At 44.9% G+C, this 15972-nt stretch overlaps 1 protein-coding gene across 1 annotated transcript; it reads right to left on the minus strand.

Annotated features, from left to right (window-relative positions):
- Positions 1-59: 59 nt before the first annotated feature.
- PANX3 (pannexin 3) lies at positions 60-15891 on the minus strand. The gene is made up of 5 exons (XM_061592340.1): positions 12823-15891; positions 11081-11223; positions 10569-10783; positions 7612-8267; positions 60-667 (listed from the first exon to the last, which is right to left on the minus strand). Exons 1-5 carry the CDS (start codon positions 13001-13003, stop codon positions 633-635), a joined length of 1230 nt encoding a protein of 409 aa, XP_061448324.1. The 5' UTR covers positions 13004-15891; the 3' UTR covers positions 60-632.
- Positions 15892-15972: the final 81 nt, after the last annotated feature.

Below are 15972 nucleotides of genomic sequence, written 5' to 3' on the forward strand. Positions count from 1 at the left end.
CAACACATTTTCCACACCAGAACCAAGTCAAACAAGTGCCCTAAACTGATCAATGTGGAATTAAATTTAATGGAGATTAGTCTACAGAATTAATACAGGAAGAGAGACAAATGAGTTGTGGGTAAGATAAACATTTGCACACAACATAAGATCACTGCTTCTTTCCCACGGAAAAGGCTATTATGCCTTTCACAGTTTTGTAACATTAAATAGGTAAATCATGCTTGCCATGCAAGTTGCATCTGTTGAATTTTTACCTGTAAGGCAACTATTAAGAGGCAAATGACTGCCAGAACAAGTGGCAGCCTTACCTTTATGAGAACATTAAGCCTCTAACAATACAAAGGCATCTGCCAGCAACCTGTAGCCAGCATGCAATAATTATATTACAGATATTGTGTTCTGTGGACTTAGTACCCAGTAAAGAAACAAGCATTTAGGATGATGCATACATACTCCTGTCATGCCAGGGGAACATAATACAGCTTTGAAATCATGATAAAGGTACACAGCATGTTGCTGTCACCAATGCATAGGAGTGTTGCCTGGTGTGTGTGCTCCATCACTATTCATTAGCCCCATTTGTTCTGCTGTTGGCTGCTCCGTCAAGTCAAGCGAGGCCAGAGGGAATGTCAGTCTTCTTTAGAACCCAAGGCAGGCTTCATTTCTAGGTACAGGAAAGAAAATATAATGTTAGACTGATGCTACTTTTCATTGACAAACCAATCAATGGCATGGATACTGCTTCACTGAGCACAACTGGTAATTTCTGGCATGCCTGGAAGAGGAGGAGGAAACCCAAAAGGCTTGGTCATAGGACAGAGTTAGGTTCATGATCTTACCTGCTTCTCCTGTCCAGCTCAGGAAGCTACAGCTAAAACATACCAAGGCAGGGGCTTCTAAGCATTGCAGTGCGCACAACAAGAGTATCATCTGCTACACTATCTGTACTGCACATGCAAGTAAATACACAAATAACAAGACAGCACAGAGAGAGAGAATGTGTGGCCTCATATATTCCTGGACTACAACTCCCACCATTCCTGTTCTCAGGATTATTTGGGAGAAATTGTGTGTTTTAAATGTATGGTCTCAGTTACAGGCAAAATTCTCAGGTGGCATTTGATGTGCTGGGGGCAAACTCTTATCTTCAGCATGGTAACAGAAGGCTATTTCAGGGCCTAAGCTTTTCAGGGACTTTTGTCACACTACAGCGTTCATAAACAACATTGCTGTCTCACACTAAGTGCTACTTTGAGAGTGACTCATCTGCGGCCTTCCGTTCAGTGGTTCTTTTCACACTATGGCACAGGAGGCCTGATGGAAGAGCCTTTCTCCTGGCATCACCCAAGACATGAGTGTGTTGTCCGTCCCTAGAAAGTACTTTCACTGATTCGCAATGTATCTGTGGGATCCTGCTGGGAGGAAGGGCGGGATATAAACCAAATAATAAATAAATAAAATAAAATGCTCCAGCACTGGTTCATCATCTGAACCTGACCTGGGAAAAAGAGCTGATGAGGTTTGAGAACCCAGGCAAGTTGTCTTATACTGGGAACATAGGAAGCTGCCTTATACCATGTGAAGTAAATGGATTGTTACATAAAAATGCAAACCTTATATATAGGTTTGGTCAGAGGTTGTGGGGTTAATTTGTTAAGTCTGACCTGTCCAGGGCTCATATTGGACAGAAGTAGTTTCATTGAAGATGGGATGGTTTGGTAGGTGCTATCTATACCTAGGAAATAAGACTCTCAAACTTCCTTGAATATGTTGATTGCAAAGCAACCCCAGGCTATATCTGCACACTCAGAGGAAGGCAATGGTAAACCATCTGTGAATACCTCTTACCATGAAAGCCCGAGGAACAGAGTATCCAAAATGCAACACGAGATAGTGCTGGAAGATGAGACCCCCAGATCAGATGGCATTCAGCAAGCTACTGGGGAAGAACAATGGACAAGTACGAGTAATGATGTGACTAATGACACCACTGGGTCAAAGCCAAAAGGAAGCCCAGAGGCTGATGCACACAAATGCGAAAGGAGAGTCCGGAGTTGTACAACGTATACAATAGGAACATGGAAGTGAGAAGCATGAACACTAAAGTCAGGATCATTCAGACCATAGTATTCCCAATCTCTATGGATGTGAAAGTTAGACTGAAAAAAGTGGATAAGAGAAAAATCAACTCATTCAAAATGTGGTGTTGGAGGAGAGCTTTGCACATACCATGGACTGCGAAAAAGACAAATAATTGGTGTTAGAACAAATTAAACCAGAACTGTCACTAGAAGCTAAAATTATGAAACTGAAGTTACCATACTTTGGGCACATAATGAGAAGACATGATTCACTAGAAAAGACAATGCTGGAAAAAAAAGAAGGGAGTAGAAAAAGAAGAAGACCAAACAAGACATGGATTGGTTCCATAAAGGAAGCCACAGACCTGAACTTACAAGAACTGAACAGGGTGGTTTATAACATGCTCTTGCAAGTCACTGGTTCATAGGGTCACCATGTGCCTTCAAAACAACAAGCACTGTTGGAAATTTTCAAAGAGCATCCTGCTGTTGTCCCTAGCAAGCTGAAATGAGGAAGCTAGCTTTGCTATTCCAGTATGCATGCATAGGATGATAAAGACTATAAAATGCCAAAACTAGAGGTAATATAAGGTATAGTTGAAATAAAACCATTGATCTAGGTTTATATAGGTATAGATTATAGGTAACCATAATAAGAGAATAGATATAGCATCAGATAAGACTTTAATAAAGAAGATCACCTTAGGGCAAACACTACAAGGTTTACCACACAAAAAAGGAACATGGTGAAGTTTGGGATAAACAAACTACGTAGACGGGCAGATCCTTCTTGGAAGAGGGGTATATTCTAAGGAGAGTAAGACCCAATCATCGTAGGAAGATTAGCATGATATTAATAGTTAATTAATGGGACGGTTTTACTGGAAGTGGGGAGAAGGGAGTATTTAAGTGGGAACCCAGGGACAGCTCAGGGCCGTTAGCTTACTCTGAAACCCAGAGGCATGTGTTGTCCAGTCGGGGAAAGGAGAGGCGGTGGGCCAAGGATACTTGCTGTCTTTTAATGTTTGTGAGTATTACGTTTACTTTGCTTGCTGAGTGAGTTCTTGTGTTTGCTTCTATTTATCAATAACATTCCTGTTTCAAACGATCAGTCTGGCTTTGGCTTCCTGCCTTTGCTGGGTTTTAAGAAGGGAGGGTATCTGCACATGGAATAGATGCAGAGGTGGTAGAAAGAGTATAAGGGGCCCTGCGGTATTGCAGTCCCTATAGTCATCATTACTGGAACCAAAAGCGTACGTACTGGGACTGGGCTTGTAGGAATATTGCAACAACCTGTGACCGGTTCCTTTACAAAAAGACCTGGAGATGCCAGGGATTGAATCCACAAAGCATGTGCTCTACCACTAAGCTATTGTCCCTTCCCAAGACATTTCATTGTGCATGGGGCAAAACAGCCCTGGGGGGCAGTAGCCCCAGACTCATTTCACTTCAGAAGGCAGAGTCCCACTCTCCGACTAATGCTGATGGGGTGCCCAAATCTCCTCCCCAGTGCTGGAAGGAACTCTTCTCACCACCACCTAGCTGGCTGATTGGGCATAATGTTGAACATTAGGAGAACCCTGCTGGTTGAGACCAAAACATCCTGGGTTGCAGCCAGTGCTAGTTCTACTCAGAGTAGACCCCTTGACCTTAATGGGCATGACCAAGTTAGGTTCAGTGGGTCAACTCTGGGTAGAACTTAGTTGGACGCAACCCCCTTTATTCCAGTGACCAAACAGATGCCTATAGGAAGCCCACAAGCAGGACATGTGAGCAACAGCCCTCTCCTGCTCTGGCCACCATGCAAAGGGACTGTGATGGACTGTCCTCCCTCCAGCTACAGCTGGGGAGCTTCTCTCCAAACTCTGCTATCATTGGCTGCCTCTGGGGAATGAAAGTAGATAGCTGCCTCCCTACATTCATACCACCTGCTTCTCATCCTCTGCTGACTTGGGGGCTTTCCCTGACTGAACTGCGGGGGGGGATAAGATCTCCCTCTCTGCTGCTGGGGAGGCCAGGCTGGTTGCAGCATAGAACTAACAAGAGGCCAGGAGCAACACAACTCCCAGGACATGGCTTTTAAGAAAGAAGGGGAAAGATCTCTTCCTATGCCAGTGTGGAATTCTGGGTCGGGGTCAATTTTATTGATGTTAACTTGTATTCATTTTTATGGGTATGTAGTTCCCTTCATCACTTTCTTGTTTCCATAGTCTGATGACTAGGGTTTTTTTTGTTTTTGTTTTTAAATCTGAATCAGTGTAAAATTAACATCTCAGTCTTTGACCAAGGATGGACTTTATGGGGAAGGGTTGTAGCTCAGCAGCAGAGCATCTGCTCACTTGCAGAAGGCCCCAGGTTCAATCCCTGGCTTCCCCAGCAGGGCTGGGAGAAACCCTGTTTGAAACCCTAGAGACCCGCTTGCCAGTCAGTGTCCTCTGCTAGATGGGCCAGTAGCGCTGACTCTGTATAAAGTAGCTTCCTATGTTAGCCACAGGCCACATACAGAGGTATGCAAGGATCTTTGCACATTCATCCGTGGAACATTGGTTCTTTTTGGGGGGTGAGAGGGGGGCAGAAGGCAGCAGAAATTTAGCTATAGATATTTAAGAAATATTGTCAGCTGTATAGCTTTGCGTTCAGCAGAACAACAGGTTTTTGGAAAAATAATAATGTGGTCTAGCAGTGAATCTTTCCTCTTTGGAGCTGGGTAGGGGCAATCCGATATCCTGGGCTTTGCTGCTTCCATGGATGTTGTGTGCTTTGCTGCACATAGCCTTGGAGCTGCTCTCTGAAAGAAAACTGTGTCCCCCCCCTAGAGTTACAGAAATGGCAGTCACAACATGCCTTTTTCTTCCTTGTCATTTGCTATGCTAAGGAAGTTTCCAGAGCTTGCCAAAATGCAGGAAGGCCTCAACCACTTTGAGGCGTCTCTTATACACCCAAATGTTTTTTTAAATATATATATATAACAACAAACAGCTGATTATGAAGTGGTTGGGTTATACACTGTGAGGCCCCTACTGCAAGTGTTAACACAACCAAGCCCAATAGTATACATAAGTAATTATCATGTGGCACAGCAGAACATCTCTCCAAGACCAAAAGGCAAGACTTAGTCTGAGCTACACGCTAATGTCAGTGTACGTTCTAAAATAAGAAAGCAATCTAAGTTGGCTGCCAGCATTTAACCCCACTTTTTGCAACACAAAACGACAAATTCAGCAACTTGGACAAATGTATGCACGTAGACTTGCTGATTTTGCATATATGTACTCATGATGAAGGTTTGGAATAAAATTGTGCCCTCTTTGTCACTTGCTCTTAAATTCCTAACTGTACACTAACTACCAAATAGGACAGCAACGCATGGAGCTGAAAGTAAGGATGGGCAAATCTGTTCATTTAAGTTTCAGTTTTCCAATCCTCAGTTCTCCACATTTTCTTCATGAAGTCCTCTTGAAAATTCATCAGAAAACCAACTAGTTCTACTAAAAGCTGAGTGAAATATCTGTTGCTAGTTCACGTCTTGCCATCCACATTAGTGCACAGAGCCAAGACATCCTTACAGTTCTGCCAGTTCCAGTCGTCTCCACCTTTCTCTTCTGAAACTGGGGGTACACATGATGCTAGTCAAACCCCTCCCCTTTTTACTAAAACTGGTGGGATCAGCTTGAGTGTGTTTTTTAAAAATTTGCTTCAGAGATTTCACAACTGATTGGCAGATCAACCCATTCCCCCTCCAGGTTTGGCCAATGAAAATGCTTTGCTGTAGGTGACTAGTGTGCTAACAGTCTATTTTTTTGTGTGTCCTTCCCCTGCCCTCCAGTACCTTTTCCATCATGGGCCTTTGCACCAGTATTTCTGTACCTGAGCATGTACATTTTTTTAAAAAAAAGCAATCACCAAAAGTGCATAAGAATGTAAAAGAAAACATTACCAGTCCTGAGTTATCATGTTTCACAACAGGCAAAATGGAGGCTCCTGCCTTGGAGACAGGGACGGCAATTTCCGTTTCCAGAGGAGAGGAGAAAAGGAGGAATGAGGTATCAATAACAAGGGACCAATATAGCAAAGAATCTTGTGGCATCTTAGAACACTGAGAAATCTATTGTGGCAGAAGCTGTGATGGAGTAGGTCGCTGGTGGCTGGTGCCTATTGGAACTGATAGGATGGAAGGCAGGGAGACTGCCAGTAGGTGGAGGTAAAGGTAGTGACAGGCAGAGAAAACTAATTCTAGTTCAGTCACCGTCCTCGTCCCTGCTGAGTTCTATAAGGCGAACACTGAACTAAAGTGTTTTAAAGTGTTTTTAGTGCTCGTGTGTGCCACCCTGGGCTCCTATTGGGAAGAAGGGCGAGATATGGATCAAATAATAAATAAACTATGGGGAAGAAGCTAACAGGCAGTGCCACCTCCCTAGTTTGAACCAAAATGGAGACAATAGTCAAGAAATCAGAAGAAGGCTAGGACTGGGGAGGGCAGCTATGAGAGAACTAGAAAAGGTCCTCAAATGCAAAGCTGTATCACTGAACACCAAAGTCAAGATCATTCCAACCGTGCTATTCCCGATCTCGATGTATGGATGTGAAAGTTGGACAATGAAAAAAGCAGATAAGAGAAAAATCAACTCATTTGAAATGTGGTGTTGGAGGAGAGCTTTGAGTATACCATGGACTGCGAAAAAGACAAATAATTGGGTGTCAAAACAAATTATGGAATAGTCTCCCCGAGGAGGTTCGCCTGGCGCCGACACTATCATCCTTTCGGCGCCAGGTTAAAACCTTTCTCTACTCCGAGGCATTTTAATTTTTTGTTAATGATTGTAATGTTTGTAATTTGATTTTAGCCTTTGCTGTTTTTAGACTGTGAAATTTGATTTTAGACTGATGTTTTGTATTATATTGTATTTTATTGTATCTATGTTCACCGCCCAGAGAGCTATTGCTAGTCGGGCGGTATATAAGTTTTAAAAATAAATAAATAAAATAAATAAATAAACCAGAACTGTCACTAGAAGCTAAAATGATGAAACTGAGGTTATCATACTTTGGACACATCATGAGAAGACATGATTCACTAGAAAAGACAATAATGCTGAGAAAAACAGAAGGGAGTAGAAAAAGAGGAAGGCCAAACAAGAGATGGATTGATTCCATAAAGGAAGCCACAGACCTGAACTTACAAGATCTAAATAGGGTGGTTCACGACAGATGCTATTGGAGGTTGCTGATTCATAGGGTCGCCCTAAGTCGTGATCAACTGGAAGGCACATAACAACAACAAAAGAGGGCAGGCAGGTGGAGGCTTGCTAGGGGCAATGCCCCATTCTCTCTCATGGACCAGAGGCCACTGGAGTAGTGAACTCTCATCCACAAAGCTACAATAAATGTGTTAGTCCTTAAGATGCTACAAGATTCTTCCTTGGTTTTGCTGCAGCCAAAAAGGAATAGTTATGAACAAGTCCGAACTGGGCTGTGACTATCGCCCACAAAATATGAGAAAGCTTTGTCTTCCGTTGACAACACTCACCAATAATTTCACTGTTGGAATGAGGTGAGTTTCCATTGGCGCAGAGATTATGCTTAGGTTTTGACATCTCCAAGCCAGCCAGGAGGGTCATAAAATCCACCACCGTGTCAATGTTTTCCTTGTCTGTGGTGACGTCCCTCAGGGTGCAGAGCACGCTCAGCCTGCTGAAGGACTTGACTTCCGAGATGTTGGCACGCAGGAAGAGCAAAATGATGTTCAGGTCGTTCAGAGGGCAGGTCAACATCTTCCTGCTGAGGAGGTCGAAAGCTGGCAGCATCTCGTAGATGGAGAGGAGCCGTTTGTCCCACTGACACAGCTGGAGTAAATGGTAGATGACAACCGGTCCCAAGAGGATGTACACACACCCAATGCAGATGCTGGTCAACTGAAAGACCGAGAAGAAGATGAGCTTGCATGGGATTGAGTCCGGGACACGAGGCTCATCTCTTAGCAGGCCCACCTTGATGGAGCAGCTGAACTCATCTTGGAAAAAGACAGCCACATGGCAGTAGCCCAAGTAGAGACAGGTGGCAGCGAGGAGGAAGAGGAGGAGGAGGTTCCGCAACACGTAGATCCCAACAAGATAGTAGGAGCGCTGTTTGCAAGTGAGGTATCGCTCCAGTAGAGGGAATTCAAAATAGCGCTCCCTGCGAGCCCTGGGCAAAGAAAAAACAAGGACTGTTAAGATTTATAGCTACAGTACAGCTTGAAAAGAGAACAGGAGCAAGGGGTGTTAGCAGAGTGACTTGAATAAGACAGAGTCCAGAAAGAAAAGAAATTGATATCCTTTCCTGAGGAAAAGGATATAACTTGAGGAGAAAGAAACAGAGAGGTTTTGTCTTTCTTTACAGGGTTCAGGCCTAGCAGGAAGATACTCAACAGCACTTACATGGGGAAACTCCCTCAGAACTACACAGCCAATCAGAGTACAGGTTACCTCAGCAAGGATCATGCCACTCTGCCTGGTTGCTAGGCAGCACCTCCGCCTGACTCCTCTTAGCTAGTTGACTTGCTCATGATAGAATTAACCCTTAGGTTGAACACGGGATGATCCCTGCTGCTATACTTCCAACAAGGGGAGGGGTGGGCTGCAGTGGCACAGTCAAGTAATTTTAGACTCTCGACTTAGATGTTCTTACCAAGGGCAGGATGTTTCTTTAGATGGTAATGTGTATTACATCACTTATCTCAGGGATGATGAAACTGTTTCAGCCTAAAAGGCCACATTCTCTTCTGGACAACCTTCTGCAGGCCACATGCTTGTGAAGGGCGGGGCCAGAGGCAAAAGTGGGCAGAGCAACTACCATTAATTTTGCCTTTGTATAGCAGGCTAGTTTCTACACAGACTTACACCCTCCTCTCTACCCTACCTCCAGGCGAGCACAAAGCACTAGCAGAGCTCAGGGGGAACATTCCACCCCAGCCAACATACCCAAGGAGGCTGCAAATCAGGGCTGGGGAGGGGTGTTGTTCAGGAAGCTTGTGTGGCCTGAGGAGCATCCCAATGGTTAGTTAGAGTGGCCTGAAGGGCCACATGTGGCCTCTAGGATGGAGGTTCAAATCCTGGACTGACCTCTTGCCTGCCCTGCAGTGTTTGGGGGTCCTCCTGCACATTCTGCTGAGTGAGAGACCTGGATCTCTGCCCCCAAAATCCTACCCCTAATGGGATCACTGGAGGGGGTGGGGGGAACTGCAGGCCATGTGCTCCAGCAGAGATGGCTTAGCTGTTTTCAGACGCTTGTCACAGTCAAAAGCACCTAGAAGGCACTTACAGTGACACGCTCCCAAACAACTCCTCATACTCCCACCCCACACATATGCCAAGCCACGGACACTGGTGGCTGTGATGCCAGTGAGGCAGTGAATCCACTCTGGGCTTCAGTCCGAACTTCCAAGGAGCTGTCCACAGTGCTGAACCTATTTGGGGAACAGGTTTTAGCACCTTGGACAGCTCCTTGAAAGTTCAGAATAACACCTAGAGCAGATTCCCTGTCCCACTGACACTGAAGCCACCAGTCTCCACTGATGCCAAACCATTTGCTCTCCCAGTAATACCTTGGGGGCAGCTAGTTCTCTCCAGTAGCATCTCCATCCCCTCCCTGGGAAGCTGTACACAGCCTGCAGCCATTTCTCACAAAAAGCCACTCCTCCATTGCAAACAATTTCCCTGAGCATTGACAGCTAGCATGTCAGGATAAAGCTAGCCTAGAACGCTCTTTCCTGACAGGCTACTTTTCTATGCACAAGGACTAATTTAACAGAGAGTACAAGGGCTTAGTTAGTGAAGAAAAGGAGGTAGTGATTTGTTGGTTGTTCAAGGAGACTCAGCTGGAACTAGGTTGCCTGTGTCAGGGACCAATCCCGTGATAAATGTTTTGGATAGGCTAAACGGGATGTTACAGGGCATCTGAGACAAATGCAGGCAGGGCCAGGAAGGCACTTTAGGTGCTCTCAAGCCAAACATTGGAAGGGTTATCCCTCCATTCTCAAGTTGCAAGACAAAAGAAAGCAGCAGAACCATCAACAGCTGAGGATGCTGCCAACACCCTAGCAAGCCCAGGTGCGGCTAGACTCCATCAGCCCCAGCCAGCATGGCCAATGCTCAGGGATGATGAGAGTCAGAGTCCCACAACATCTAGAGTGCTACAGATTCCCCAACCCTGTGTTAAGAACGCAGGAAGCTGCCCCATCCCAAGTCAGATCCTTTGCCCATTAACCCTACTCTACCAGCTCTCCAGGGTCTTAGCAGAGAGGGGTGCATTTCCCATCATGTGCCACCCAACTCTTTAAGGGGAGATGCCAGGGCCTAAACCTGAGACCTTTTGCATGCAAACCATGTGCTCTCACTTGACTTGGATTCCTGCAATGAGCAGGGAGTTGGACTCGATGGCTTTATGGGCCCCTTCCAACTCTACTGTTCTATGATTCTACTGCCTAGGCCATCAGTTAGGGCTTACTTGTCATACTCCTCCCACAGTTCTTCTGGGTCAGTCCCAGTCTGCTGGAGTTTGACCATGTGCTGCACTAAGCGGATGGAACGGTTGTAGGATTTATCCAGTTCATCAATGATGAAGAACAGGTCGCAGCTGAGCGATGGGGCAGCTGCATATCTCCAGAGCAGGTAAGGTAGATACATGGCAACTGCAATAACCAGCATGGAATATGGAAAGACCTAGGAGGAAAGAGAAAAAAGCACAGGAAGGAATGCCGAGGCATTCAGGGCATAAGGGAGAGAAAATGATTCATTGGCCCAACTTATTTTGACAACACTGTTCTCCGGGGGCTCTTTAGAACTCTGTGTGTGTGTGTGTGTACGTACACAATACAACCGAGCCCCACCCAAAATGCCCATGTGTTCAGGCAGACTTTAGAACCCCTCTATGAACGCTTCTCTATAAAGTGCCATGCTATATTAATAATAAATATAATAGTCCTTCCTTTGAAAAGCAAAGATGTCCCACCCTGATACCTTGAGGACCCAGAGGGACCTGGATCTAGAATCTCCCAGGGTGTCAGGGTCATAGTGAAACAAGGAGTCCCAACACACAGCATCAATGTAGGCAGATTGCTTCCCTGTGAAGTTGGCAGGAGAGAAACAACTGATCTGGGAGCCTGGAATGGAAGACAAGGAGGAAACAGAGCCATTAGCCTAGAGTGCCGTTTCCACTAGTAGTTCATCCATCTGCTCCATCTACTGTAGCAAAGCTGGATGCTTCACCGTGGTGGCAGCAGCAACTGTGAGACTCAAGCAAGTGGAGAGTCTTCCTGGGCAATGAACAGAAAGACTCCAGGTTCCATCCCCAGATCTTGAAAGCAGACAGTCATGGTCAAGCTGCTCCTAATCACTTAACTGCAGAGTATTGCAACAGCCCTGTTATGTTGGCAACAGCCCTTGGTGATAGTCAGCACATGGAACTGCAGTTCATGTGCAGCAGCTTATCACAGGCTGATCTTCTCTGTGCCACTTCAAATGCCAAATAAATAAATAAAGAGCACACTGGGATATAATGTGATAAATTGCTTGATTCAGCTGAGCTGTTGCACCAGAGTAATTAGAGTAATTAAGTTTCATTGGCATTTTAATGTGCACTTCTCAAACCAGTATGGGAACCAAAACCAAACCAATGCATGAAGTGCAAAATTCTCCTATTTCCAAATTATGCAATTCAGTTCTCCAGCCATAGGATATGTACAAAAATGTGTATACTAGTGAAAAATGCACGCAAAGTGCATATATTAATGAAAATAACATACAATAATGAATTCTTCTTTATTTATTTAATTAAAAGAAAATACAATTTTGTTCCAATACACATTAAGTTTTCATGTAAAATATCTTGTAGCTTACTAGTTAAAGTTTGTATGTAATCTAAAGGAATGTTATTAATTACACAACCATAACATAAAAAATTAATTCTCTTCATCCATGTATATACAAATACCAAGTTGAGCAAAACTACTGGATAGCTACTGCTTATTTGTTTGTTTATTTAAATTAACACAATTTGGAGATAAATTTTCATTTCAAAATTTGAATTTACAGCTTTAGCCTTCTTGACATTTCTTCACTTGTCTTGGCAGGTGCTGAATATGAAAGCATATAGGATGTCAATAACTAAATAGTATTACATATCAACTAGCAAAGAGCAAATGCTAATATCAAGTATCATAGCATATCATCATCAACCATTTAGTGAATATCTAGCAAATATCTGAGTGCAGACAGAACATCTACAGAGTATTCAGTGTCAACTTTTTGCAGAAGAGTTTTTCAACCAAATTCATTTCAGCTCACTTTTAGTTTAAGAATAGGGAAGGTCAGATTATGAATTTCCAGATTTAGTCAAAAGACACTGGACTGGATCCAGACTAAGATGTATTTAGTTCCCATTGTGATCATTACATATACCACTAACTTTTTACACTGATTTTAATCATGGGACCTAAATGCAAATAGCACGGTCTGAAGCCAACCCATTGTAAAAAGATTTTTAAGTGGTTTAGCTACAACCCTTCAACAAAAAGAGCAAGTGTGGGAAACTGTTCGCCCTCCAGATGTTGCTGAACTACAACTCCTGCCATCCCTGGCCACTGGCCACACTTGCTGGGGCTGATGAGAGTTGTAGTTTAGCAACTTCTGGAAGGCCAAACACTCTCCACACCTGCAACAGAGGAACAAACAATAATAGTAAAGAAAGGAATTGAACATACCAGTGGAAAATTCCCGTGCAAACGACAGGGACACCAGGAGGAGGGGCAGCCCCACTGTGATAAACTTCACAATGCGGTCACAGGATAACTCCAAGCGAAGCCGCTTTGCCCTGGAGCCATTTGGATCTGGAAGCAAAGCATCCGAGAGCATGTACTCGGCAGCAGTGTGTGCGATTGACATAGCGCCTTTGGATGGGCCAAGCACAGGCAAGTGGAAAAGAGGCAGCTGCTATTGCCACTATGCTCACAAGCAGCATCCAAGAGCAACTAGGCAGCTTTCTGCCTGTTGAACTGAAAGCTTTATTTGCAGAGAATTAGGCACTGGACAGCTGCAAATGACAGCCTTAAATGTTTGCAAAAGGGAATGATAATTACAAAGCAACCGGTTCCTTATAAAGCAGTAGCTACCATAAGGCCCCAGAAATAGAGCGCCATGCACAGCAGCTTTGCGATTGCTGGGACACCACATCCCTCAGCCTGCCACAGGCGTAGCGAGGCAAGGCTGGGTCCTTGTGGTTTTACATCCCTCTCTCATAAGCAGATGTTATTTCCAGCAACCATTGTAGGAATGTAGGGCTGTGGGTTTGGTTTCACATCCAGGAACACACAGGGGTGGTTAATCCTGATCCCTGCCCTTATTCTCAGAGCAAGGCCGGGGGGGGGGGAGCATAATCACACTCAGAACACCTGCATCCAAAGAGTATTTTTAGCCCTGTGGTGCATGCAGTGGGATTGACAACGCCTTTTCCAAACTTGATATTAAAAGACACTCTTCATGGATTTTGCAGAGCTCACAGCTTCAGGTCTTCATTAGTAAACTGAATGCTGATGATTTGGAGATGGAATTGATTTCAGAGAGGTGGGGAACATCAGAACAGGGGGCCACATGCACTCCTCCATGCCTGCCTCTCTGGCCTTTGGGACTCTCCACACCCCATCTTCTTCCCAGGACATGTTCCCTCAGCAGCTCTGCTTTGAAAATGGAAATGGACTGCCTTCAAGTCGATCCTGACTTATGGCGACGCTATGAATAGGGTTTTCATGGTAAGCGGTATTCAGAGGGGGTTTACCATTGCCTTCCTCTGAGGCTAGTCCTCCACAGCTGGCTAGGGCCTGCTCAGCTTGCCACAGCTGCACAAGCCAGCCCCTTCCTTATCTGCAACTGCCAGCTGGGGGGCAACTGGGCTCCTTGGGACTATGCAGCTTGCCCACGGCTGCAGAGGTGGCAGGGCACGTCACCCCTGAGCCACTCCCTGTAGGGGTGATTTAGCTGGCCCTTGACACCCTGGAGACACGAGTGGGGATTTGAACTCACAGGCACTGGCCTCCCAGCCAGGGTCTCTTCCCAATTGTGCTATACCAGCTGTTAGCTCTGCTTTGCAATCGCCTTATTTTTGCCTGTCTGGAATGTGTCCTTGAACTCTGATAATACTATTTCTTGCCTGGATGGAGGATACAGGGGCATGTACGAGTGCGATATTAGCATACTGTACAAAGGCAAAATCATCATCTGTTGCCTTACCCACTTCTGCCTCTGGTCCCACCCATTGCTAGCATGTGCCCCCAGAAAGTTTCCCAGAAGGATATGTGGCCTTCCACTGAAAGATGTTCCTATTCCTGTAATTCTAACAACCATGTGTAAAATTATTATTCTGCACTATTGCAGATGGAAGACTGAAATAGAGTGGCTATAGCAGAAGCACCAAATGAACTGGGGGTTTCTCAGTTAGTAGTTTAAAGCCTCTTACCCGCTCTGCTGCACCAGCAATTCCCAAAGCTAAGGCAATGTCCCAACCTATCCGAATGTTTCTCTTTGCCAATAAAATCCACCTTACGCAGCCACTCCAAGGATGGCCTAGGTGGCTCTAATGTGCTGTTTCAGCACTTGCAATGCAAAGTCAAAACATTTGGAAAGCTCTGCCACCACCAGTCCACACGACCAGAACACACAGGCAGTGATTAATGAGGCTAAGCCATTTGCATGTTTGGCTTCTTGCAATCAGCACAGAGCTAGTCCCACTAAAAGAATACTTGCATTTTCTGGGAACATTTTCCACACTATGCCATAGTACCAAATTGGGAACCCCAACATCTTGGTTCTGGTTTTGAAGATTAAGACACTGAGTTTCCAGAGGATCTTTGCAGCATGATCCAGTGTTCTACCAAATCCTCTCCTCATGCAAAACTCCAGCATGTGGAATATCTGTTCATTAACCTACATCCCTGCCCCCAGTGTGGTCTGTTCTGGACACGTACACTGTAGGGTGAGGACTGACTCATGTTCTCAGTTTTAAGTGGAAGATTTTTAGGACATGGAGTTATCTGCCCAATATCCTATCCAAAATATACGAGTACCAATGCCAGCACAAAGGCTCACAGGAAGAGGCCACAAGCAGAAAATCCAGGGAAGACATAAAAGGGTTAACCTCACAAGATGGGGGAGAAAGGAAGAAAAATTTACTGACAATTAAAATTAAGACTGTGTGGTTCCATTTAGTTTGTGATATACATTTTATATACTGTTTTAGAATGCCCAAAATGTATCACATCCATTACCCTACTACAATCCTTACAACAGCCCTTTAAAGTAGATCAGGGTTGTTATTCTTATTTTAGAAGTAAATATTGCGGATGAGAGGGAAGCACTGAGGCTAAGACATGATTCGCATGTAAAGCCAAGCCAAATGTGGCTTAGCACGGACAAGGGCATTCTGGAGTGAAGATATGGCTGCTTTTTGGCCTTGCTGCACTGCTGTGAGCTAAGCCATAGTTTTGCTTAGTGTTACATTCAAATGCTGGGACTCCTGGCTTGTCTCGGGGAAATAAAGCACAAGCCCAGGTTGGGCCACAACACTGAGTCAAACCATGACTTAGCTCCCGATAGCATAGCAGCAGGGCTGGCAAAGCACTAACAGCCATGATTTTCTCTCCAGGAACCTGCACATTTGCTCACTTGGGATAAGCCATGGCTTGGCCAAGTGTTACATATGAACTGGGCCTAAGAGAAAGACTGGCTTGTCTAAAGCCATCATGTGAGATCATGGCAGAGGCATGACTTGAACCAAGGACTTCCCAATCCACAACTCACTCCCTTTCCTATTACACCAGCTGAATGAACTCCAGAGTAAGTCTTCAAAAATCCCTTCTCCA

This window comes from Rhineura floridana, chromosome 12 (assembly GCF_030035675.1).
Source record: "Rhineura floridana isolate rRhiFlo1 chromosome 12, rRhiFlo1.hap2, whole genome shotgun sequence".
NCBI lineage: Eukaryota > Metazoa > Chordata > Lepidosauria > Squamata > Rhineuridae > Rhineura > Rhineura floridana.

Excerpts from the sequence above, each read along its gene's own strand:
- PANX3 (XM_061592340.1), bottom strand. The coding sequence starts at position 13,003 with ATGTCAATCGCACACACTGCTGCCGAGTACATGCTCTCGGATGCTTTG. Across the intron at positions 11,224-12,822 it reads TGCACGGGAATTTTCCACTG|GCTCCCAGATCAGTTGTTTC; the intron begins GTATGTTCAATT and ends CTTCCATTCCAG. Across the intron at positions 8,268-10,568 it reads CTGTGGGAGGAGTATGACAA|GGCTCGCAGGGAGCGCTATT; the intron begins GTAAGCCCTAAC and ends TTCTTTGCCCAG.